The 27,369-nt window shown below is 39.3% G+C and overlaps 1 protein-coding gene across 6 annotated transcripts in view; it reads right to left on the minus strand.

The window, feature by feature from the left end:
* The window catches only part of CEP192 (centrosomal protein 192), an 88,916-nt gene that overhangs the window by 23,261 nt on the left and 38,286 nt on the right, over positions 1 to 27,369 (minus strand). For all 6 annotated transcript variants that reach the window (XM_084779076.1, XM_084779075.1, XM_084779074.1 and 3 more), the window contains 16 exons: positions 25,387 to 25,555; positions 22,272 to 23,178; positions 20,665 to 20,813; positions 17,764 to 17,994; positions 15,241 to 15,366; positions 14,941 to 15,084; positions 14,751 to 14,811; positions 13,580 to 13,719; positions 13,389 to 13,481; positions 12,493 to 12,611; positions 11,185 to 11,361; positions 10,078 to 10,168; positions 9,092 to 9,268; positions 4,031 to 4,291; positions 3,543 to 3,658; positions 1,868 to 1,977 (listed from right to left, as the gene is read on the minus strand). In XM_084779076.1, coding sequence (XP_084635202.1) covers positions 1,868 to 1,977; positions 3,543 to 3,658; positions 4,031 to 4,291; positions 9,092 to 9,268; positions 10,078 to 10,168; positions 11,185 to 11,361; positions 12,493 to 12,611; positions 13,389 to 13,481; positions 13,580 to 13,719; positions 14,751 to 14,811; positions 14,941 to 15,084; positions 15,241 to 15,366; positions 17,764 to 17,994; positions 20,665 to 20,813; positions 22,272 to 23,178; positions 25,387 to 25,555 — 3,071 coding nt within the window. The remainder of the gene's footprint in view (positions 1 to 1,867; positions 1,978 to 3,542; positions 3,659 to 4,030; positions 4,292 to 9,091; positions 9,269 to 10,077; positions 10,169 to 11,184; positions 11,362 to 12,492; positions 12,612 to 13,388; positions 13,482 to 13,579; positions 13,720 to 14,750; positions 14,812 to 14,940; positions 15,085 to 15,240; positions 15,367 to 17,763; positions 17,995 to 20,664; positions 20,814 to 22,271; positions 23,179 to 25,386; positions 25,556 to 27,369) is intronic.

The raw sequence follows: 27,369 nt of genomic DNA on the forward strand, positions 1-27,369 counted from the left end.
TATTAGCATCACTAAATGTTTCTAGATTAATAAAAAAAAAGTGTGCACATCATGAACATCTCTAGATTAGGCTACACACACACACACACACACACACACACGAAACTTCAGAGTGTATTTCATTCTATCACTCTTTAAAAGGTATATATTTTAAATGGAAATCATAAAATAAACTTGTCTTGTTTTTCTTAGAACAGGATCTCACGTAGCCAAGGCTGATCTTGTACTTCTGACTCTCCTTAAGCTCATGGCAATTTTGTCAACACAACTCTTTTTACGATACATTTCTTGAATTTTTGGACAAAGAGCTGCCCCAGGGTATCCTTCCTCAACCTGGTCCATCCTCTCCATTTTGTCTAATTTCCTGTTCTTCAAGTATATTTCAATAGTCAACTCTTTCTCAGTGATTGGGCCTTTCTCTGTGCATCTCCCATTCCTAAGCACACTTCAGACATCTACTCCTCACAATACACTTAAATCTTCCCCACATCTGTCTTCTACATTTGTCAGCCCCTTCTGGGTAAGGACTGCATTCTGGTGTCCTCAGCTGGTACAATATCTCTTCAGAATGCATCTACTCAGCAGGTGAATGGACAATCACTAGCTGGTAGAAGTATGCTGACTTCCAATCCACTGCAAACTCTACCAGCTTTGACTTCATCTTCACCATGTGTGTCCACAGCAAAATGCAGTTTAGCTCTTAGCTAGAACTCTCCTCTGAGGAAGGGATGATGTTCTAAAGTAGCAAAGATGGGTCTTGAATATGTATATTCATGTGTGATGTTATTTACATAACATTTAGATATTAAATTATTTTACCAAAATGATACATTGCTAAAAAATTATTAAATGATATTTTTCTTAATAAATGAAGGGGTTTGGGGGGGGTTGTTTTGTTTTGTTTTTGAGACAGAGTTTCTTTGTGTAGCTTTGGCTGTCCTAGACTTTCTTTGTAGTCCAGGCTGGCCTCATACTGATAGAGATCTGCCTGCCTCTGCCTCCCAAGGAAAGGAGTGTGCCACCACGCCCGGCAAATGAAGGTATTTTTATGATTTATCACAGATTCATATCACTGTTCTAATGACTGTAAATATTCTGCTCTGTTTTCTCAGACATTTGGGTCATTGATAACCTCTTACTACTAGCAACAACACTGTGTAAAAATTATTATGGTATGAAAAATATATATAGATTTTTAGGGTTTGTATGTCTTGGTACATTTATTTTGTATGGATAAAAACCACAATTAAATATTTGAACTGTTTCTTTAAGTGAAGCTAAGCACTAGGGTGGTACACTGCATGTCTATTTGGGATGTGTGGACACCACTGCATCTCTAAACACATGAAACCTGAAGCAGCATGAACCTGAGGGAAATAATGGCCCCACTCTCCTTCCACTCATGATCCTGACAACTAATACTTTACAGAAATCTAAAATAGCTATAAAGCAAAGCTCTTCCATATGATTTTCAAAACAACCTTTGCGGGGCAGTGGTAGCACAGGCTTTTAATCCCAGCACTTGGGAGGTAGAGGCAGGCAGATCTCTAAGCGTTTGAAGCCAGCCTGGACTACAGAGCCAGTTCCAGGACAGCCAAGGCTACACAGAGAAACCCTGTCTCAAAAAAACAAAAACAAACCAAAACACCAAAAAACCAAAATAACAAAAACCAACTCTTAAGAATGAGAAGCTAGACGCTGTTCGCATCCACAGAAAGAAACTGAAACTCACTACTGTGGCTTGTTTAAAGGCAGACGGCTGAGGTTCAGCTGGACACCATGTCAAAACTAACCTCTTTCCTGTTCTCACTCCAGGCCTAGATAACACCACAAGTGACCCAAAGATCAAGGCTGTTACAATGCTTACCTTCATCTATAGGTAGCTCATCCTGAAATGCTTCAGCAAAGTCGATGTTTTGTAGCACACTATGTTCTGGAAGTATCTGCTTTATGACTCCTGGGTTATGCAACAGGGCTCTGCCAGAAGAGATTTTTACTCACGTTATATGTAAAAGTGACCTAACTCAGGTTTTAACTAAGGTAGTTGGCATGATACATTCATACATAGATCATATATCTTAAGTCATACATAAGCACATTTTAGAGCCAAAGCCACTTTTGGAAGTTCAGCTGAAACGGTAATAAAATCATTAGTTTTACTTTAACAGTAATATCAAACCAAAAGTTCCTTCATGTAGGAGTAGAAAGAAAGTTAGATTCTTTTCAGGGCTATCTTCTCATTATTGGTGACAATTTGATCGAAGAACTTGCCTCAGTGAGGGGAAAACAATAAATGAACTGTTTAGGGAAATATTTAAGTAACCATATAACTATGGTAAAAAAAAAATAGGCATTTTCCAAAGGACCTTTGCAGTGAGAAATAAACTATAAATATCTCTGTAATTCTCAGAGATTCATAACCAAAGGAAATTTCAGTGCTGTAGGTTTGTGGTAAATAGAAGTTATGAAACAATATATTGGGTTTTGTTTTGTTGTTGTTTTTGTTTGTTTTGTTTTGTTTTTTCTGACGTTTCAGTAGAGAGAAAGGTAAAGAGGAAATGTGATAATGTGATTTCTCCAAATTATTCTAAAATAATTAAGAAGTCAGGTTTAACATGCCTGTAATCCTGGCACTCAGGGAGGCAGATGAATTTCTGTGAGTTTAAAGCCAGCCTAGTCTACACGGGACAGCCAAGGCTATGTAGGGAGACCCTGGTTCAGAAAAGAAAAAGAAAAAAGTGGTAGGAGGAGGAAGAGGAGGAGGAAGAAGAGGAGGAGGAGAAAAGGAAGACGACAGCCTCAATGGTCACGCAGTAAGCCATCACTCTTCTCAACGTGAGTTTCATCTCTCTTTTTGAGGTTTTCTAGTCCAAGAAACTCAATTTTACAGTAAGAAGCACCCAGAATTTAACACATAACAATGTACCATTTTAAAATCACATTTGACCTAGAACAATATTACAAACTCTCCAACTCAGTATATTAAATCACATTTATATTAGCTGTATCAAATTTTACAAAGTTCTACAAGTTAAGCCACTCTATACATTTCTAAAATACATTATCTTTTCCAATAATTTATAGCCTTCCTAGAAATAGTCTAAATTACTCATGTAGGTTTACATAATACACTCTGTCAGCAGTTCTTAAAATCTTTTCTAAAACTGACCAGATATATTCGTAAGTATGTTAGGAGAGAAAAGTGTGATGTAGTATGCTTTAAGTATGTAGGAGTAGGAAAGTGTGATGTAGTATGCTTTAAGTATGTAGGAGTATAAAGCAGGATGGTCCTACTGGGTAAGTAAAAAGAAGCATAATCCATGTCAAGAAAGAAGTCAGAATGCAGGAAAACACATTTATGTTTCCTCCAATATCTCTAACCTACAGTATGTCAATTTATGAGCCACACAAATGTTACCAATGTTTTTCTTCACCTATCAGTTGACTAATAAATAGTGAGGTATGTTCTAACATTTCTAAACCATTAACTGCCCTTGCTTTCATTGAACAGTTCCCAACAGTGTCTAAGGTAAGTAATCTACCTTCGATATTGCTGTCTGAAGATTTCATCACCACCAAAGAAGTAGACAGTTAATAGTTCTGTTGCAGGTTTATTGTCACTCTTTCTGTTTGATGGATTGTATATTAAAGTAACATCCTGATTAAAAAAGAAAGTCAGAAGTATGAGTATTCAGTAGTTTTCTTCAGTAAGTCATCTCACTCTGGAGAAGCAATCCTGCAATACTAGGTAGAGCACAGACAGAAGAAGCCACACACACACTCAAGAGGCAGAGGGGGCCGGATCTCTGAGTACGTATGAGGCCAGCCTGGTCAACAGTTCCAGAACACCCAGGGCAACACAGAGAAACTCTGTCTTGGAAAAAAAGAAATTTACAGCAGCTCTTCCAAAAAGCCTAGGTTAGTACTTCCATCCCACACTCCCTCCCAACATGATGTTAGCTCTTGGACAGAAAATGGTAATATTAATCAAAATGTCTTTATTTTTTTAGGGCAGAGATTTTATACTTACTTTTTGGGTCCTCTCCTTAAGTATAAATTTATCTGGAAAAATCCTCAATACTTTAGGATCCAGCAAAACTTTTCTTTGAGAATCTTTAAAACATACTGCTCTAACAAAGGCCGCTCTAGAACCAGTGTTGCGAACAGAAAAAATAACTTTACTTTCTTTGCCGGGAATTAAGTCATTCACTGTTACTAAGTAACTGTCAGATAATTTTTTAACATCTTCTAAAATAAGATTACTTGTTCCTCCATATCCAGACAAAGGAATCTGAAAAACAAAAATACATATATATATACACACACACACACCCAAAATTATTTTAATATAAGAAAACAGAAAATTTACTATAGCCATACATTTAATACAATTAAAGATTCAGTGTTTGAATCCTTGAGCTAGTAGTCACCCAACTTCTAGTGCACCATTTTATATATATTTATGTGTATGTATATATTAATATATATTATATACATTTGTTATGCAAAATACAAACAGCACTTCCAAACTGCATATCTTCTGACAACATATAGAACAGTCATTTCCTATTGCATAAGCCAAGCTGACCCCAAAAACAATAAAAACTAGAACAGCTATGCTTGCATTCATTTGTGAGAATGCCTAAAAACATAATGTACTGATAAGTCGTCAGCTGTGTAGTAATGAATTGTAAAATCTAAGTGGTATTTTTTTCAACTTCTCAGTAATTCATAAACTTTTCCTGATAGAATACTTTAGGAGAAGAAAAAGCCTATCATCTCACAGTGTTTTGGCAGAGCTACTGTCAGAGAGAAGCCTGCCAACATAACTAACCTGAGAACTAGTACTCAAACCCCCAGGCAAGCTGGGGATTGGGAACCCTGAGCCTGAGCCAGGGTTGAGAGGTGCTGGCTGCAGTCTTGAAAGGGGCTGGGCTTCTAAACAACAAGGGCTCCCAGGGGCCTTCCATTAGGAAAGAAGAAAGGAAAAAGTTCACCCTTGCTAGAAAGCAACCTTCTTTCACAGGTTCCAAATAATCCCTTGAGAATATGGAAACATCAACAATTGATTTTGATTTGCCTTATGTACCTAATCAAAACAACACTGAAAACTAAAATTAGGTTCCTCATAAATTTTTTTATTTATCGGGGAAGCAGAGACAGACAGATCTTTCTGAGTTCAAGGCCAGCCTGCTCTACAGAGTGAGTTTCAGGACAGTTAAGGTTACACAGAGAAACCCTGTCTTGAAAAACCAAATCAGGAAAGAAAAGGGAAGAAAGAAAAAAAGAAAGAAAGAGAGAAAGAAAGGAAGGAAGGAAGGAAGAAAGAAAGAAAGAGTTACTTCCTATAGCTGAAAGAGCCAAAAATATTTTCTACAGTTTTAAGAAAGTTATCTGCAAGATATTAAACAGAAAATGATAAAGAGAAAAGGCATCTTGGGAAACACTCATTAGAAGTATTCATTCTGTACATTTGTCCCTCTATATCCTCAGAGGATCTATTCTAGGACAGCCCTCCCCCCAATGCCCATGAAAATAAGGCGACACTGTTGTTACACAGGTCCTATGCCCACTGCAACATACCCTTAAAATCATCTCTAGAGGATACAATATGCAATACAATATAAATGCTATGTAAATAACTATTGTACTATTTAGAAATAGTATCAAGAGAAACAGTATAAATGTTCAATACAGATACAGTTCTTCTCAAGACTTTTTGGCTCAATAAATAAAGCTCTTGCTGTACAAGCATGAAGCCTGGAGTTCATATCCACCCATAACTCACTACCTAGTAAATGTAAGCAAAAAGCCCTAAGGCCAAAACAGCAAGAGAATCTGGTTCAGTAAATAAAGTGAAGTGGCTAAGGAAGATACCCAAAGTCAAGCTCTGGCCTCCATGTGCCTGCACACGTATGTGCACATCACACACATAAGCTAAAACACAAAAGCAAAAATCTTAAACAAAACCAACTTGATTTGATGCCAACAGATCCACAGATTAATCATTGCTCTAAATGAGGGTTTCTTAAGTTCAATACCACTGGCATTTTGGGCTGGATATTTGTTGGGTGGGGAGGGAGGGAGGGGGGAGGGGAGGGAGAGAGACAGAGACAGAGAGACAGAGAGTGTTATAATGCTCTTGTCCTAGTCTCAACTAAGGCAATCAGACATAATGCCAAACAACCCTGGGAGCAACAGAGACTTACACTGAGAAGCACTCATTTATTGAGTCATTGCTCTCAATGACTATAAGACAGAGCTTTATTTAGCACCAGAGGAGCTAAATAGAAGTCAATGTGGGTTCTGTACTTACCTAGCCTCAGCTAACCTGTGTAGAACAGGCAGCAGCTTTTTCTCAGGTTATTTTGAAAACAAAATGTGATACTCCACCCATCAATTACTGATGCCTAACATGTATTCAACAAGGGAAAAAAAAAAACCTAATTTTTATTTCAGTCCATCATGCTTTATGCTCAGAGCAAAGAACATTCCATTCATCCCTCAGAACCAAACCATAATGTTGGGACAGCAAGAAGCTTCATGGCATGGGTAAAATACTGAAGTGTCAATCCAGAGTGAATGTAATGACGAGAAGGGGCAGGTTCTCCGGATTCTCTCAACTCTGAAGTGAGGTTTCCTCCTACCATCTTACCAGGCCATTTTATCTCTGTGGTGTAAGTCTCTCTGTGAAATTCAAGCCATTTAAAGCTAGGGAAGCCACAGATAAACCCCACCCTACCCACTCTACCACACATTCTATGAGAATGCATGCAGGCAGGAATGGCACTAAGGCCCTCATTTACCACACTAGAGCTAGGATTTGGAGAATGTCAAATCAAACGGCTCTGCCCTAAATGACCAAACCTCAAACACTGGCTAATAAGAGCGGAATCCATCACATCGTAATCAGGACAGTATGACGGACACAGTTCACTTAGCCCTTTCCACAAACCCAATTTTATTTTCCTTGGGAAACCAAATCAGAGTGCTATGCAGGCATGTACATTAAAGCTTGTCATAGGGTCCAAGAATGACCAGTTATATATTCAAACAATTTGGCCCACCATGGGACCAAGTAAGTTGCTCCACAGATAGTAGGTTAACTCCTGTGTCAAATAAAGCTATCTTGGCCAATCTTATAATTGATCACATTCCCATGTGACACTAAAAAAGAGAGCACAAATTTCAGTCCTGGCCTCACTGAAAGATAAATGTGCAGCCTGAAGAGATTCACTTCTATGTAGCTGTAGTATCATTTGACTGTGTTGCCTTTATTTTCTTTCCTCAATGATTTATCCCTTTTATCTGTAGTTGTTCTGAATATATCTATGCAAGTAGCTTTAAATCAATTTTTTAAATTTTGTTGGGCTGAAGAGAAGGCTCAGTGGTAAGGGTACTGGTTGCTCTTCCAGGGGACCTGGGCTCAATTCCCAGCACAAATATGGTAGCTCATAGCTATCTGTAACTCCAGTTCCAGGAGATCTGACACCTTCATACAGGCAAAACTCCAATGCACATAAAATAAAAATAAAATAAATAAATCATAAAAAATTGTCTTTACAGATCCAGTATCTCGAACACAGTCTAGAAAATTATATCAAGAGATATTTGCTAAAGTCTGAATTTGCCAAAATTCGTATGTTGAAATAATTCCCAACATAACTTTATTTATTAGGAAGTAGGACTTTTAGGAAGTAATGAAGTCATAACAGCCCTGCTGTGCAAAGTGTAATGAGTATACTTATAAAAGGCAGCAAAAAAAAAAAAAAAAAAAAAGGAGGGCAGCAAAGGGAGGGCTCCTGCCATTGCACCAGCTGAACACATGGAGAAAAGAAGTGCCGTCTTTCAACAGAGTGTAGCTCCTTGCTACACAGTGAATTTGATGACACATTGATCTTGGACACCCAGGTTCAGAACTGTGAGGAATAAATGCTTAAAAATTATCCAGTGTGGGGCTGGAGAGATGGCTCAGCAGCTAAGTGTGCAGGCTGCTCTTCCAAAGATCCAAGGTTCAATTCCCAGCACTATACAGTGGCTCATAATAGTCTGCAACTCTAGTTCCAGGAAAGTGACACCCTCTTCTGGCATCCATGGGCACCATACATACACGTGGTACAGAGACATATGTGCCGAACACTCCTACACATAAGATAATAAAATAGTTATCTAGCTTGTAGTGTTTGCTGTTTATAATGACCAAATGGCTAAGATAGTATTTTGCTGAGTTGAATAGCTCTACCTGGTATTACCCAAAACGTGTTTGTGTTAGGTATGTTTCTCAAGCTGAAATGAAACTTTAAAAGCATTGAGATGCTCAGAGGAGAGCACTGGCTATTCTCCCAAAGGCCCTGAGTTCAATTCCCAACAACCACATGGTGGCTCACAACCATCTACAATGAGATCTGGTGCCCTGCACAGTTGTTGTACATGTAGACAGAACACTGTAAACTATATACATAATAAATGAATCTTTAAAAAAAAAAAAGTATTAGGATACTTGGTGGTTATATGAACCTCCCAATGGTTGTTTTTAATGACTTGATAATATTCTATAACTTGTTTATAAATCTATGTAGGAACCAGGCCCGACTGGGCTGCCTGCCTGTCTTGCTGTTTCATGTCCTGTTTCTAGCAGCTTCCATGTCTGTGTTTATCTTGGTTAGCTAGTCATGTTTACTGCTCTGAGAACACACCCCTCCCTTCCTCGAGACTTTTCCTCCTGTGTACAATCACCTCTTGAGGGATTTCACCTGGGAGGAGGATTCCTGTTTTGCTGCCTATAAGGAGGTTCTTTGGAACTCTGAAGGAAAACGAGAATAATAAACCGCTGCCGCGGCTGCTGCTCTCTTTGCACAAAGGACCCGCTGCATTAGTGTGTGTGTGTGTGTGTGTGTGTGTGTGTGTGTGTGTTTGTGTGTGTGTGTATGAGTTAAATTCGCAATCCCTTGCCCTTAACTCGGTACCGCGGTGGCGCAGGCACCACAATCTAAACTTAGAAAAATCAGAATATATAACTTACCAATATCAAAGCAATGGTTATAACGTGACATGAACTTTATGGGGGAAAAAAGCAGTGAACTTGTCTTACCATAAACTTAATGCCTGGCTGTGAACGATTTCCAAGTTGTTTGATTTCTAGTTTAGCCAACATACAAGATAACCGAGTAGGTGCAAATAACACAGAGATTACATAGTCTTCTCCTGGGCAAATTCTGATCTCACAATTACTGGTTAACCGCTCTTCTGAGCCAAAAGTGTTCTGAATCTATAATTTAAAAACAACAACTAGATAAACACAAATACCAGAACAAACAAAACACTCACTAATACAAACTCTTACTGTTAAGTCTTAGAGGCTCAGCAATGAAGAGAGAACCCAGGTTCAGTCCTAGTGCCTACATGGCACTCACAAGCATCTGTAGCTCCAGTCCTAGAGAATCTGACACCTTCTTCTGAACTCTATGGCACCAGGCATGCACATGTTGCATGAACATACATGCAGGCAAAACACTCATACACATAAAGCAAAATTTAAAAATCTTTAAAACCTACAAACAAACAAAAAATCAGTTGGTCTGGATAAGGTCAGCCCAGTCATAGAGAGCTTCCCTAGCATGTATAAGACCTTGCGTTCCATCCTCAGCACTGCAAAAACAAACAACACCTGGTCCAGGCTGAATGTGGTAGCACACATGTATAGTTAGCACTGGAGAGGCAGAGGCAGGTGGATCCCTGTGAATTCAAGGATAGCCTGGTCTACAGAGGGAAGCCTAGGCCAGCCAGAGGTATATAGTGAGAGCAATTTCAGACAAATTGAACAACAAACAGATGGTCTACATATATTGAATGTTCTGTACTCTGAAAAACACCAGAGAGAAGCAATATGCAGTGGTAAAGGCCTATGGGAGCCAGTACGATCATGAGTCTCGGGCCAGCCTGGGCTACACAGTGAGAATCAGCTGTATAAAACAAAACATAAAATTTAATTTTTAAAAAGTGTTTAAATCAGAAAAAACAAAAACAAACAAACAATCAAACAAAAAAAAAACAAAAAACAAAGAGCAGAGTACGAACCTGAAAGCAATCCTGATCCTGTCCTCTGATAAGCAGTCGCAAGTTTTGGGCTGTAGTGGTAGAACTGTTTCTTAAAGCTAGTTTCTGAAGCCTAAAAACAATTATACATTTTAAATGTCTTTTTTTCTATGGATATTGCTTCAGTGAAAAAAACAAAGCCAACTATAACTGACCACAGTGTCGACAGATAGGATGATTACACATCTCACCCTGATAGGCTAGAATCATCCCTCCACAGTTATGAAATCTGTCTCAGAAAGCTTAAGGCTTAGTAAGACTCATCTTAACAATGGAAGGTTTTTAGTTTAGTATCTCTAATTTTATCTTCTCAGATGGCCTTATTCTTTTATATACGTGTGTGTGTGTGTGTGTGTGTGTGTGTGTGTGTGCACAAATATACGCATGTATATGTGTGTGTACATACAGACACACACACACACACATATTCTGCACTAAAAGAAAATCTATAGAAATTACTGAATAAAGCCATCCAGTCTTTAACAGAGCTGGAATTCTCTGCTCCATCTTATTTTCAGGGAAACGAGGTCAGAGCTGCCGGGCTCCTTTACACCAAGTCATCTTTTCATCGGTACACTGAACTCACTCTACTTTTTAAAGGCATTAGACTGTAAGTGGACATATAAATAGCAGGTGGCTAGTCTGAAAAACCCTCAATCTTTCAAACTAGTTCCTCTCTTCACTTAATATAAGTAAAGAAATCCCTGTTGTACACAAAAAATAAAGACCACTGTCACTTCATTTGAATTCTGCTCTACGTATTTATCAACTCGACTGGCATCTCCTCTAAGCAAGACCCAGTGTTTGATTATCTTCTGCCTTTCCAGGGAAGGAGTTCTTATACCCCTAAATGCCTAATCAACAGACAACACCAAAGAGTCTAAAAAAATAAAAGGCAGCTTGAGATGCATTTTAAAAATTGGATATTATACTTTTTTAAAATTTAAGTTCATCATATGAAGATGAAACAAATACATAACAGCTTTATAGCAACTCTAAAAAGAATAATACCGTCATATTTAGCACTTGAGAGAATAGCATTAGACAACAAAGTCTCAGCACTCATGGACGGCTGTTGTGAATACTTACTGTGTCCTGCCAAGAGGGATGCCTCCCCACGTCAGAAATTGCTTATTGGACAGAATCAGTGGAGTATCTGAGCAGTGAGGTCCAGGTGGCAGAGGTTTATTCCCAGAAGAAATGACTTCACCTTTTAACACTACTTCATATTGAGGTCCTAATGGCTGCACAAATATTTTCAGGATCCTAACCAAAGAAGAAAATACAAGTGTCCCATAGTCAACTCTTTTGGGCAACTATATCTTTACACCTCCTTTGTCCAAGAGACTGAGTTTGTGATGAAAGCACAGTATTTCTACCGCAAAAGCTTATGTTCCAGGGGGAAAGAATACACAAAAGAAGTAATAACCACAGTCATGTCTGCATGGTAGCACAAGAGAAACTACACAGGGCTTGATTCATGAGGAGCCTTGGAAGAGCTAAAGGTAGCAGGAGAAGTCAGTTGAAGTACGAGTACTTAAAGTGGAGCCCCTTTCCCCCCACATCCTGGTCATAAACCACCTAGACGTGGGCATCTGCACTCCAGCTGGGGAGAAGCAGTGAGTGCCTCTATGGCCTGAGCTAGTTCTACGCAGCCAAGTTCAAGCACAACAATGACTGAGAGTCACACTGCGGAGGAGACCTGGGAAGGACTGTAAAACAATAAATAAGAAACCAAAGTAAAGACTTTTTGAAAGAAAAAAGTTAAAGAGGAATATCGTAATTCATGCTTTATTATTTTTATCAGAATATACCAGAACGCCAGACGCAGTGGCATACACCTACCTGCAAGCCCGCACTCAGGAAGGCAGAAGCAGGCAGATCTCTGTGAGGTCCAGGCCAGCCTGGTCTACAAAGGGAGTCCAGGATAGCCAAGGCTACACAGAAAAACTGGTCTCAAAATACCCCCATTCCTGCCCCCAAAAAAGAATATACCAGAAGATAGCAATTTCTTAACTTTGATTTAGTTTGTTTACGACAAGATTTTACCAACAAAACACAAAAGATGAGCCCGTGAGGTTGCTCAATGGGAAAAAAGCACTTACTACACAAGCCTGAGGACTTGAATTTGATCCCAAAGCTCATGGTGGAAGGAGAAACAGCTATTCAAAGTTACCCTCAGACCTCCACACATGCACCATGGCATGTGATGCCCATCACACACACACACACACACACACACACACACACACACACACACACACACACGGCTACTGAAAGGATTAAAATAAAGCACAGCTATATCATTATACCATGTACGAGGTGAAGAAAGATAGGTACGTGCATACGAATGAAGCACAGATAAGCAAGGGGTAATTATAAATAGTTTCATATTACCTTTCCTCACATGCTTTAGGATCCTTTGGTGTAAATGAAACTATAACTTCATGTTCTTCTCCGGGTTTAAGAAACAGACTCTCTGGATCCACTGAAAACTGACTTCCTTGTTCTGCGACCTAAGCAATTACATACGCATAACTCGCTCAGTTTTCCTGTATTGTGAGCCTTTCTTTGCTATGTTTTACTCCCACCAGCCCCTTTCAGGCTAGCCTTGAACTCGAGATCCAGCTGCCTCTGCCTCCCTCTGTGCGCCACCTCAGGCACCACCACTCAACACTTGTTTAGATTCGTATGTATATAACTGCGTTGACTACTTGTAGGTATACAATGCCCACAAGGCCAGACAAAGGTGTCCCTTGGAACTGGGGTTACAGATGAATGTAATCTGCCATGTAGGTGTTGGAACCCAAACCTGGATCGTCTCAAAGGACTGCTTGTAAGTACTGAGCAATCTTCTCCAGCCCGTCCAGCCATCTCTCTAATTAACTAGGAAATGTTGCTGTTCTTTCTTCTTGCTCATTACAATCCTAACTTGTCTTATTCCTTTCAAAAAGATATTTCTTTCCTCCTACTTCCTCCATTTCAAATCTTCTTCCCCATATCTGATTGCTGATAACTACCAACATTTCACTCACCCAAGGACATGGAGATAACTGTGTACATACAGACTACTCTTTTCTACATAATCACGGGTGCAATACTGAAAGTGAGGATATTCAAAGCATTAGGCTTCAGAATTAACCACAGCACACACAACAGGCTAGTATGACTCTCAATTTTTACAACACTGTTGGTAATTCTGAGCTTAATCCTCATAGCATCCTGGCAAGGTTGCCAGAACAGCAGCTATCAGAAGGGAAGTAATGCTATAGCACTTCTGCAGAAATCCTTACCTTGATATCTAGATAAACTTCAATATTCCCAGCATTTTTCAAAGGCAAGGGCTGCTTTGTTGAGGAATTTACATCGGCCAACAAATAGACAGTCTACATAGTAAGACAAAGGTGCATTCATAAAAAGTTATCAAAATTAAAGAAATACAACCTGGATACGACGGAATACAACAGAGAGAAGATGAAGGTACCTGTAGGTCCCTGGGGGCATGAATCCTAGCTATTCCTGCTCTTGCTCGGAGGTCCAAGCTTCTAAGAACCGGAATAGGGTTTGGGCTGTCAACTTCTATATCCACTCTGGCCAGGAATTCTTCTGCTGAGCCTAGAATTTCTATAAAAGATTTACTCTTTCAGTTCAGTAAGAAGAACTCAAATTTCACAGGTCACCCAAAAGGATGTCTGTAAGGGTTCAAAGAAAATTCAAGAACCAGAGAGCTGGCTTAGTGGGTAAAAGCACTTGCCATGCAAGTCCGATGACCTAAGTATGACCCTCAGAACCCATGTAAAGGTAGGAGAAAACCAATTCCATAAAACTGTTCACTGACCTTCACATATATGCCCACAGACATACACAATAATAATATATTAAATAAAATTAAAAAGGAAAGAAAATAGCTGGGCATGGTAGTGCACGCCTTTGGATCGCTGTGAGTTCAAGGCCAGTCTGGTCTACAAAGTGAGTCCAGGACAGCTAAGGCTACACAGAAAAACCATGTCTTGAGGGGGGGGGGGGGAAGAAGAAAAGAAAATTCAATTAAGACTTTCAAAACAGCACGGCAGTGGTGATGCATGCCTTTAATCCCAGCACTTGGGAGGCAGAGGCAGGCAGATTGCTGTGAGTTGGAGGCCAGCCTGGTCTACAAAGCGAGTCCAGGACAGTCAGGGACACACAGAGAAACCCTGTCTCAAAAAAAGAAAAAACTTTGTTCTTTTGGGTTTGGGGGGGGGTTATTTGTTTGTTTGTTTGTTTTCAGAGACAGGGTTGCTCTGTGTAGCCTTGGCTGTCCTGGACTCACTTTGTAGACCAGGCTGGCCTGGAACTCATAACAATCCGCCTGCCTCTGTCTCCCAAGTGCTGGGATTAAAGGCATGCGCGCAGTCTAAAAAAGACTTTTAAAACAATCCAAACCTAAGTATGACTAGATAGACAAGTAGAGAGCAAGTGGGCTTTCTTCAGCACTTGCTTAGATTACCTACACCTACATAGGTTTGACCCCAAATATCATGACATCTTCTCCATTTCCCAAAAAACTAAAATTCTTGGCAATAGCCCAAAATACTGTCATTTATTTAACAAGAAAGTAAACTGTAAATTTGGAGTTTAATTATAGGATAGTATACTTTCCAAAAAAAATATGATACCTGAAGTGAGGAGTTTCTTTGGGCTATGGAAAATAACCCAAATTATCAGAAATTCCGGATCCTATAAAATGAAAAACAAAAATTTTAATGTATATTAACATTAAGACTGAAATCCCAATGAGATAAAAGTAATTTGAAAACTTGTTCTTTACTTCTAAACCAGTTTTGTTTTTAAGCTGACCCACCTTACCTTTCCATCACAACTGGCAGGCATCAAATGACTGACTACAGATGGGGCCACTAGCTGAGCAATCACATCAGCATAAGGAGCCGCTTTCAGAGACGCATGGATGGGCTCTTTGGAAAATGTGAAGCAGCGCCAGGCTAAGGCGTTCTGTTCAGAAACAGAAAAATCAGTTTCAGCACATTTGTTAATAGGCTCTTTAGCAATATAATTTATAAGGAAAAATTAACCAAGAATATTAGCAGTGCCTATAATTTCCAATCAATATATTCTGTAGATAGTCTCCAGTCCTAAGTTAGTACTTACAGCATTAATAATCAGTCTGACTGGCACAGGAGCATGTGTCCTATTTATTAACTTGAGTGGGAGAGCTTTCCAGCCTTCATACGTCAAGTCACCAAAATCCAGAACACCTTTCTTTTCTGTTTCTACCTAAGTATGAAGAAAGGACTGAGTGACAAAAGCAGTCTATATTAATGACTTCTTATCTATACGCTTCGTCAGCCACAGCTAAGAGTCAGCATGATGGATAAACTTAGACATAATTTTTCCCATTCTTTTTTATTTTCCATTTTATTATTGTCTATAAAACTAAGTGTTAAAGTCTTTTTATTAAGTAGGCTAAGTACTCAACAGTAGATAGTGTAAGACAATGTAAGCTACTTTGCTACTTTGAAAATACTATTAGGTCTTAAGATGAAACCAACCATTTTACAAAACATAAATCTTAATTAGTCCTATCATTAAAGTATTATTTCCTTAATTCTTTTCACAACTTCATGACGATCTTGGTATATTTCAGATTCATTCTGATACAAAAAGAATATTTAAAATGTCAAATAGCCACATCAAAGGTTAAAAATAAGTGTGTACCACATAGTGAACTGATATGTCTTTAACATCAGAGAGCAATCTAACAAATCCACCCTTACAGCACTTGTGTGAAAATTTACACAATATTTAAAATACACTAACTTTTCTTTTATCATTTATGAAACTACAAGGAAAACAAAGACATGTTAGCAAATGGGAGCTGAATTCCACAAAGGTCAATGAAGCCCAGATGTTTCCAAATTAACCCCCAAGATAGTTGAGGTTTGACACCTTCCAAAGGTAGTATATTCAGGCTCCTTGTGGGCAAGGCAAATCTGGAATGTAATATAAATACCATTCATAAAGTCCTGAAATTCAGAGTGTCCTTTCTAGAATTATTTTTAAAAACTGAAAAACTCTTCTCTACAGTTCAAAAAACAACTAAGGAACCTTCCCAAGGATGGGTACATTTCAAAAGATTATTTACAAGAACATCAGAGCCTGAGTCTAGGCCACAGCAGCACTGGCACAGAGCTCCAGCTAAGATGCACAAAGACTTTTACCCTTCTTATATTTCCACATGTTCTCAGGGTAATAAAGAGACATGGAAAGAGACACTGCAACAAAAAGATGTTAAAAGAAATTAGAATCCACTAACAAAACAGAAGTGACAGAAAGAGCAACACTGGTCAGAACAGACTTTAAACAAAAAGGATGAAAAGATGGCCCAGTTTTCAGTCCCCGCTGTTTAAGACAGCAACTCTAACGGCTCAGCTTACACTGACTTACTGCATCTTATTACACCTACCCAAGTGCTTCTCAAAGTTGTCTTTTAAACTCAGAGCTCAGACATGTTGATATTGGTATTTCTGAGCTTGCCAGCTAAGTACAGTAGGCCCCTTGGTTTGGGACCCAACACTGCTTGACACTACAAAGTAACCACCACTGTGAGCCATTCGTGACATGGCATGGAAGCCTAAAATATTTTTTCTTATCTGCTAGGGAAGGGGACAGTAACTGGTTTCTATCAGACAGTAGCCAAGGGAAAAGCTGTGTATTCTGCATCACCCAAGACAAAGCAGAAACCTAGACCTGGAAAACGACAAGCACAGCAGAGCTGACAGAGAAGTACTTGAGACCATCTGCAAAATAAACTGAACTAATTCCCTTGGAAAAGATGAACTATGGGAAATCCCTGAATGACTCTCAACAGTCCAGTCTCTCAGGAAGGCGGCCTTGCCCTTCACTCACCACACCCCTGGCTTAAGTCACTATGGCATTGTTAAATTAAATGGTAAGTGACAAGGTAACCAAGAGCCCTGCATCTCAACAGGTACCTCATCTACTTAATGGTTATTATCCCAACATGGGAAGAAAGAAACAGGACAGAGAGGAGGAAATGAACCATGGAACTTTGCAAGAGAAACCATGGGAAAGTAGCTTCATGTTATACTTTATAATCCTGGTAGTTAAGTTCCTATGGAAAAAATAATAAACCCAGTAATTTCAGTTCTTGGAATAAAGAAAATAAGGGCTTGATGTGGTGGTGCACATCTTAATCATGGTACTCAGGAGGCAGAGGCAGGTGGATGTCTGAGGCCAGCTTTTACTAGTCTATGCACTAAGACCCTGTATTAAAAAATAATAGTAAGATTTTTTTAAAAAAGAAGGAAAGATGGAAAGAGGGAGGGACGGGGGAAGGAGGAATAGTTAAGAACTAAGTTCCAGTGGTTAAGAACACTTGTTGCTCTCAGACTGTCCATTCAATTCCCAGTATCCATATGGTGGCTACAATTTGTTAACTCCAGTTCTAGAAGATCAAACACTCTCCTCTGACGTACACAGGCACACACATGGTACATATATGTACATGCATAAAAGTAAATAAATCTAATTCTAAAAGAAAAAAATTTAAATAACTAAGATTTACCTTGAAACATTATGACACATCTGCCCACAAATTCTTCCTTTATTAAAGTATTAGCAAATGATAAAGACTCATTTACAAATAGTTACCTCAATAACAGGGGTTTCAGCAATAGCAGTTAGAGTGACTCTGCTTCCCAAAGCTTCTGCTTGCACTATTGTTTCAGCATCTGCTGAAAATGGCCAAGAAGCAACACTGAATGTACATCTGAAAATCCCAGAACTTGTAGGTATAAAAAGAATTTTTATCTCTTCTGTGGCATGAGGTCTTACAAAAACCTTATTCTTGAACACTAAACATGTTTGTGTTAAAAGATCCACCTGTAAATAAGAGCAAGACAGTGTGTTAGAAATGGCTTTACCTTCCACGGCTAATGATCAACAGGTGGTGGTGGCGCAGACCTGTAATCCTAGCACTCAGGAGACAGAGGCAGGCAGATCTGTGTGAGTTCCAGGCCAGCCTGGTCTATAGAGTGAGTTCCAGGACAGCCAGGGCTAAAACAGAGAAACCCTGTCTTGAAAACAAAAAATAACAAAGCTTTTACTCCCCAAGGCGAATCATCTACTTTAAGATTTTTAAATTTATTTTATTTTATTTTTTGGTTTTTCAAGTCAGGGTTTCTCTGTGTAATAGTCCTGGCTGTCCCAAAACTCTCTTTGTAGAACAGGCTGGCCTCAAACTCAGAGATTGGCCTGTCACTGCCTCCCCCAAGTGCTGGGATTAAAGGTGTGCGCCACCACATCTGGCTTTAAGATTCTTTTTCCCTGTCAAATTATGAAATATAGACCTTCACTAAGTGTTTAAAAAAAACTCGACTCTTATAACGCATTATTTGAAAAATATAATCAGTCCAAAATCAAAAAGCTTTTTGATGGCTGGTTGGGCTATTTGCAGGTAAAAGGATACTTATCCTCACTTTTCTGAACACAGAGTTCACAGCCCAGAAACCTGTCTAGGATTTCTATTTTTACATGCTGTGTCAAATCTCACCTTCAACCAACAATGCTTTCCTCCAGTTATTTTATTTTTATCTCATTTAATGATCTGGTTACATATAGGAAAGTAAGAGACAGAGCAGAGAAAGAACGGTTAATGCTGTCAACTTCAAAATCTACAATCACGAGGGGGGGGCGCATTGGGGGAGGTTCTGGATATGCCAGAGGGGGATTATCTTCATTCTTTCTTTGGAGTGGGAAGACGCACCCATTCCTGATCTGGGAACCCTGGAGTCTGTGTGGAGAAAGGCAGTGGCGCAGGAGCACGCAGCCAGAGCTCTTTCCTTGCTGGCTATGACTATGATGTAGCCAGCTACTTCCTACTCCTACTGCCTTGACTTTGATGCCTTTGCTTCTGTCAAAGGGTGTTTTACCACACAACAATAGGAAAAGAAACTAAGATAGATAATATTACTTTACCAGGTAAATAAGGATATTGAAAGGAGAAAGGAATTAAATCATCCAGTGTTGGCTGGCAAGTTACAGTAACAAAGCCTGGGCATGTCACAGCAGGAGCTGCTCACCCTGTTCCTCAGCCTCCCTACTCACAACCTATACGTCAGGGTAAAGAAAGTCACACAACCTCTGCTATCAGCTGTATTTTATCATGTAAGGTCCTTGCTAGGCACTAAAGTCTCCATGGATTTCAAAAGATGATATAAGAAAATTAACAGATAAATTTATAATACCCCTCATAGCAAATGAAGATTAGGCCCAAATAAGTAACTTAGTTTTTTATTGACACATGACAATAACTTATATTCAATAGTATTAAGTAAAATCATGAACTCTAAATACCCAGGGATTAAAATAATTGTGTTAAAGGTAAAGTAACATGGCTTTATAAATAAATAAGAAATAATGATTAATAAATATTAAAACTGATGAAAATGTAAAACATATTCAGATGTCTTAAACTGCTAGAACAATGAGGGCTTTAAAAGGACCCCATTCCAAAATTGTTCATTTGGGTAGCTATCAAATGTTATGTGAACAACAAAGATAAAAAACAAAAACAAAAGTTGGGCATAGTGATGTCTGCATATTAACCCCAGCACTTTGGAGGCAGAAAAAGGGGGATCAGATTTCTGAAGTCATCCTTGGCTATTTAGCAAGTCTAAGCTGAAACCTAGCCTCACAACTAATAAACAAAATGGATTAATTGCATCAGTGTATGTGTCTGCTATAGGCATTGGTTCTGCACATATCCACCATTTATAAACAGAGAGAATCTTATTTATATTTCTATTTATGTTAAAAAGAGAATAGACTAGAAATAAATAAAGGAGTGAAGAAGCCAGGCATGGTGGCATATGACTATAATCCTAACACTTGGAAGGCAAACACAAGAGGACCACACAAAAATCATGGGCAGCCTTATCTACTTAGCAAGCTGCAGGCTGGGTAGGGCTACATAGATAGTCTGTTTAAAAATAAAAAGAAACAAAAACAAAAAGGAGGACAGTAAGATGGTTCCGTGGGTAGACACTTGAGCTCAAGCTCAGGGTGTGGCTACTCATCCACTAGCAGCATGACTGCTAGCAGCCAGTAACCACTTTCAGATTAGATTTGACACCCCCCAAAAGAGGGGCTAGAGACATCTCTGTGGCTAAGAACACTCTTGCATCAGACTCAGGTTCAATTCCCAGCACCCACATAACAGCTCAAAAGCTGTCTATAACTCTAGATCCAAGGATCTGACACCTGCTCTGTGGGCAATGCACACTTTTAGTGCACACACATACATACAAGCAAAGCACTCATATATATAAAAAGCTTTCAAGAGAAAAATGTAATCACTAGAAAAAGGAAAAAAAGAGGAGTGGAACTAGAAGTCTTTAGGGAGAGGGGAACCAAAATACACAGTATATATGCATGTATGACATTATCAAAGAATAAAAGTATTTTGTTATTTTAAAAGGGGATTAAGAGGGAAGTCAAGTACTTCCTTAAACTGCAACTGTGAAGCCAAATGAGAAGACACAGAAAACTTACCTTCTCACCATTCATGCAAATATTGAGAACTCTGACGCTGACTTGTAGCCAGTGGTCAGTCGGGTTGAGGACACTAAGGAGGGTCTGTGAAGCAATACCTACACAGCAAGCATGAGGAAACCTCAGTTCCTCGGGTACTCGGGCATTCCCTGCGTAAGAAGAGTAAGTCAAAAATACAAGTTACATTAAACATCTCATTAAAAGCAATATGGGTTAAAAAGAAACGATTATACAGGATTACCTGATTGTACTCTAAGAGCTATAGAATAAAATAGGCCCCAAGTGTAAGAACTCTTGATATGGCCTGGAGAGATGGCTCAGCAGTTAAGAGCACTGTCTGCTCTTCTAGAGGTCCTGAGTTTAATTCCCAGCAACAACATGGTGGCTTACAACCATCTAGAACCCTCTACTGCCTTCTTCTGGCCTGCAGGTGTACATGCAAATGGAGCACTCAAATATATAAAATGAATAAATAAAATCTTAAAAAAAAAAAAAAAAGAACCCTTGGAAGCTTCCAACAATTCCTATCTCTTCTATAGAGCTCTAGGAAAAACAATCAACACAAGTAAAGCTAATGAAACTCAGAATTTACAGCAAATCATATATTTGTTGTTGCCTTGATGCCCCTTTTCTCTCGCAAGTTATAAGCCACTGACACATCAAGAGAAGCCCCAGAGGCTCTACTTCCAGGTGTGCCTGGTTACCCAGTGTCTTCACAGCACTGTCATCAGCCTTTCCCCTCTCCTCAGTCAGGTGGGCTAATGTACAATCCATAGTGCTCATGTCTGTCATCAAGAAGAGCATGCTGGAGATGATAGCGCAGTTCTGCTTTTTACCATTATCATATCGCCCCCATGACCCTAAAGAGGACACTTCCTAACTAAAAGAACAGCAAAATCAAGTACAGTACAGAGGAAAAGAAACATCAGGACAATGACCTTAAAAACTACCAGCATACAGATCTTTACTGTTGTTATAAGCCAACTTCAGTAGTCATTCATAGAAACATTCTGATGCTCTCAATATAAGACAAAGAAAGAGCTTGTAAGAAACAGCCCAAAATAAACTGCGTGATGGGTGCCTATAATCCCATCATTTGGAAGGTGGAGGCAGGAAGAACAGAAGCTCAAGGTCAATTTCCCTAGATAGTAAGTGTGAGGTCAATCTGAGATCCTGGGGTTTTTGTTTTTTTGTTTTTGTTTTAGGGGCAGGATAGATAGCTAGATAGATAGACAGACAGACAGACAGACAGACAGATAGATATATAGAGAGATAGATAAGAGGGGGACTGGAGAGCAGTTAAGAGAACTTTCTCAGTAATGAAGACCTAAGTTCAAATCCCAGCACCTCCATCAGGCACCCCACAACCACCTGAAAGTCCACCTCCAAGAGATTCAGTACCATCTTTTAGCCTACGCAGACACTTGCACATGTATGTGTGCATACACTTATAAAGATACACATATAAATAAAAATAAGTCTTAAAAATTTAAAGAAATTAATTCCAACCAGCATTTCTTTGAAACAAACTAGCTTTGTGGGCCCATTTCAGAAAATTCAACCTTTAGGTAACAACAAGCAATACTGGAAAAGAACAGGCATCTTACCAAATCCAGACATCATCCCAGAGTCCCAGGGTTCAGTCTCATAGTTTGTACCAACAGACCGCACAGGAAACGGCTTTGCTGTACTCAGCAGGTTCTGGTGTACAGCAGTAGAACATAGGTTATAAATAGAAGAGGGAGCCATCAATCCAGCGGCAAGGTTTGGTCCTAAGCACATCCCAGAAGCCACATGTTGTGGTGCAACAGGAGGATAAGGAGAATATCCTGAAATTCCAGAGACCTGCATGCCTGCATGGCACTGAGGCAAGGCGGCACTCCCAGATGAAGAGACTGACCCCAGATACTGTGGGGCCACAGGAGCTGTGTACAGAGAATGTCCAGTCCAGAGCTCAGGACAAACAGCAGGCCGCGTCTGCACCTTAGCAACAGAAGCATGAGCTGAAATGTGAGGTACAAGATTCTGTTGGTTTCCAGAGGTGCCCAGACTAGGAATCTGGCTGCTAGAGTCACTGCTGGCAGTTGACAGGCCGGTAGATGTTAGTCTTTGACCTTGGTCCACAGCCTTCTGGCTTAATACAGGGAGGTTTGATATGGCTGGCCCAGACCAGCGGCTCAGACCTGGCTTGTTCAGGAGAGCTTGACCAATCAGATTCTGCCCACTAGGGCCAGATTTTGAATCCACCTTATTGGCTCCCAAGGGTTCCTGACTTGTGGAAGAAATATCTTGACTTGACGTAACATTAGGTTCTCCATCTTCAGAGCTGCTCCTCAGAGAAGGAGTTTCTGTTATGTTTCCTAAACCAGACTCACTCTGGATAATACATGGCAACAATACATTTTCTACATTCTGATCTGGAACTTTGTCTCTTAGTTCCTCCACAGTTTGTTCCTCTGATGAGGTTGGACTGGCTCGAACAATTGTGGTGCTCAACTCACTGGTGAGATCACTCTAAATGTGACAAATTTTACTTTTTTAATAATCCATAAAAATATAACAGATTTAGACAATGCTGGTATAAATCTCAAAGTGAAATCTACATGGTATCCTGAAACACAGAGTGCACAGAGGAAAATAACTACAAATATAAAATGCAACCCTACAATGAAAACTGCACCCATTGTTTTATAAAAAGTCTTACAGCAGAAGGGAAATAAAAGAAAAACACCAATTACGTCTAAAACATTTACATAAAAAACCAAAGTCATCTAATTAATAGATTCTTTGTTAACTTTATAAAAATAGTATAAATTAGTAAATAAAAGAGCAAGGAGCAGAGAAGCTATCAAATGATATAAACATGAGGTGGAATATGTACAAAACCAGCTCCCAAACCCTCCTATACCTATTATTTGTTTAAACTACATTAAATATGCTTAAAGTCTTAAAGACACTAATTTTTCTGAGTACTAAGCCTTTTCCAATTTCTAAAGTATGGTATGGCTCTTTTTTTAGTTATTATTATTTCTTTATAATGTACAACCTGAGAAGTAACAGTTATAGATCTGAAAGATGAACAGTCTAGCACTAACACACAGGAGCACATTTAACTGTCACTTACTATTTTTGGTTGCACTGGAAGTTACTCCCAAACCAAAGCTTTAGAAACAAAGATACAGTAAATACAGACCAGATTATTGGTCAGTTACAGTAACAAAGAAGTATCTCCTTAGGGCTGAGTTACTAAATGCTAAGCACTGACTTCACACCATAAACCTTCACAAAGGTGAAGAAAATAGGATTAAGGAAGGCTAGTAATCCAAGAAAGCAGCAGAAAGGTTGCCAGGCCCCATCATTCAGCAGCTAAACATTGTGCTAAGAAAACAGAGGCTCAGAGGAAGAGGGACAGGAATAGATTACTTTAAACTATGGATACATAACAAAAGGCTTATGGTTTTGGTTTTGGTTTTGGTTTTGGTTTGGTTTGGTTCGTTCGTTTTTGGAGACAGAGTTTCTGGGTGTAGCCTTGGCTGTCCTGGAGTTGCTTTGTAGACCAGGCTGGCATCAAACTCACAGTGATCCACCTGCCTCTGCCTCCCGAGTACTGGGATTAAAGGCATGTGCCACCACACCCGGCCCCAAAAAGCTAATAGAGCCCCACTGCTTTCTAAACTAAATAAAAATGTAAATTTATTTTAAAAGGAGTTTGAACATGAACAATGCTTCCCCCAGGAGATATGGGTTTGAAAATTCCAGTGACAGGTATAGAATACCTTTCTATTAGCTAATGGTCAGGGAGATCCTAGAGACTCCCAAAACAACACAAGCTACCGCCACTGTTTTGGTTGCTCACCATAGGTAGATAGTAAGAACCTATTACTTTAAAAAAAAAAAATCCTATTACTAAAGACACAACAAACTTTGGTTGCCCAGCATAGAGAAATGAAGCTTGATCTGACCCAAAACCTTCCGCCCTGCTGGCTAGCCTTCACAACATTGAAAGATGCCAACCACAGGAGAAAAATCACCAAGGGCTTATACAGTGGTGGACAAACACTGATCTACCAGGAGAGATGCACTCATTGGAACAAAATTGCCATTACAGTTATTGGGGTAACCAAACACTTTCTAACTTGATTTGAGGCTGCTCCACAAGAAGAAATTCATACCTGATACTGTAAACCTGATCAAAACCTCATCGACTATAGAAGGAACCTACTACTAGTGTTTTGGTAAAAGGACATGTCAAAGTGCCTCCTTAATATTTTTGTGTTTATGGGCTGGAGAGATGGCTCAGCGGTTAAGAGCACTGTCTACTCTTCCAGAGGTCCTGAGTTCAATTCCCAGCAACCACATGGTGGCTCACAACCATCTATACTGGGATTTGATGCCCTCTTCTGTCATGCAGGTGTACATGCAGATAGAGCTCTTATCTACATAAAATAAATAAATAAATCTTTAAAAAAATAAATATACATAGTTGTGTTTATACCTGTAGATCAATGCTGCTCTCAAAACTTGGTCAAAGATACTTCTTTTTGAAATGGAAGGGAGCCAATGTAGACACTTAAGTTCAAATACAGACCCACATTAATTCATTCTAAAGATATAGAACAGCAACACAGAAGTTAAACAGACCAGAATTCCAGTATGAGTCAAATATCACTGACACTTTTGGTCTTGAGGCCTTACTAAAGAAACAGTCCAAGTGCCACCCACCTTACGTCCCTCTGAGTTTTCATCAGCAGCTCTGACAGGAAAAGTGTTTTCTTGTTCAGACACATAAGTCAGCCTGCTCATATCAGCATGGGAACAAGTCAACTGAAACAGCTCACTCTCTGATTGGGGCTTCTGGTGATGAGCTGACTCAAGAGACTCCAGAGCACATCTGGAAGAAAAACAGGAGCATGGTGTTAGATTCTGTATAAACAAATGACCATTCCTGTCCATAAGCTTGAAGTAACTCAACCACAAACTTACTGTCTCTTTTTTTTAAACTCTTCTTCCAATTTTATTTCATTTTAGAAATAAAAGAAAAAAAAAACTATTCCCAATTTGGGGTTCATACAAAACAGGCAGGCAACAGGTCTTGGTTTGACACTTGACTTGACACTTAGGATTTTTGCATTCCCACTGTGCTTCCTTTACCAATCATTTTTCTTAATTGTAAGAACAAAAAGTGGACAACAATGCTAAACATTGCTCCCTATATGGAGAATAATCTATTTATAGCATCCAGAACTGATGCTTGCTTGAATCCTTTTACAAGGATTTCCAGTTTTCTTACAGTCAGAATTTCGTAACATGCCTCAAAAGACTCCCTTGCATTCGCCTCATACCCTCAACGGTCTTCTTGGCTGTTCAGTATTTCCAGTCCTTTCATAAGCACTCTTACTCCACCCACAGTTTTCCACAGGAGGTTGCCCTCTCTTCTACCCTGACTTTATCCTCTTAGTTAGGTTACTGTCAATTTAATAAAAACTCCTGACATGTGTACAAGTCAAACTTACTATCTTTAATTAAAATGATCAATTATATCTCTGCTGATGACCTACTTGGTAAACTATCACTAAAGAAAAAGTTGTCTCATTTTCATTAGTAAATATCATATACAAACATATAACAATTATTCATTCAATAAAAATTTATTGAGTACTTGACAAACAGTAGTTAATAAAACCATTAAAAACAACACAGAAGCCAGGCATGGTGGTGCACACCTTTAATCCCAGCATTCAGGAGACAGGCCTAGGGAGGGCTGCTGAGACGGCTCAGCATGTAAAGGTGTTTGCTGCCAAACCTGATGACCTGAGTTTTGATTCCCAGAACTCCCATGGTGGAAAGAGAAAACCAACTCCTACAGGCTGTCCTCTGATCTCCCCACACACACTGAAGCATATGCGCTGTACCGAATGTGAGTACAATTGCAGACACCTATGCATGCACCACATACACACAAATAAATGTAATTTTAAAAATTTATTCCACAAATGTATCATGAGAGTTCCCTCCTAAGGGCAGAAGGATATGAAGCAGGAAAAGTATTTTTCAGAAATAATGCCTGAATTCACACAGGATTTAAGAAGAAAAAAAAAAGCAGCTTGGGAAAGTTAGTAGATAGCTCTGAAATTTCATGAGCTCCTCAAATTTGTTCATTAGTATCTTTCAGCAGAGAAGCATTTGAATGATCTCTTATGCAGTTACAAAAAGAAAATTTGCAGAATTAAAATTAAAGGAAAATTATTCATCTCAATGTTATTAAAATAGCATGGGCTGGAGAGATAGCCCAGAGATTAAGATCACTGGCTGGGGCTAGAGAGAATGGCTCAGAGGTTAAGAGCACTGGTTGCTCATCCAGAGGTCCTGAGTTCAATTCCCAGCAACCACATGGTAGCTCAGAGCCATCTATAATGAGATCTGGTGCTCTCTTCTGGTGGTCAGGCAGAACACTGTATACAAATTAAATTAATCAATCAATTTTGAAAAGGGGGTGGGGGGGAAGAGCACTGGCTATTCTTGCAGAGGACCTGTGTTCAATTCTCAGCACCCACATGGCAGCTCAAAACTGCCTAGAACTCCACGGGTATCTAACTTTACCGAGTATTTGATGTTTCCTGGCCTCTCAGGAACCAGGCACACACATGGTACATTTACATATATATGGGCAAAATACTCATACACATGAAGTAAAATAATCTTTAA

The sequence above is a fragment of the Acomys minous genome (assembly GCF_964271855.1).
Source record: "Acomys minous genome assembly, chromosome: 4".
NCBI classification, from domain to species: Eukaryota; Metazoa; Chordata; class Mammalia; order Rodentia; family Muridae; genus Acomys; species Acomys minous.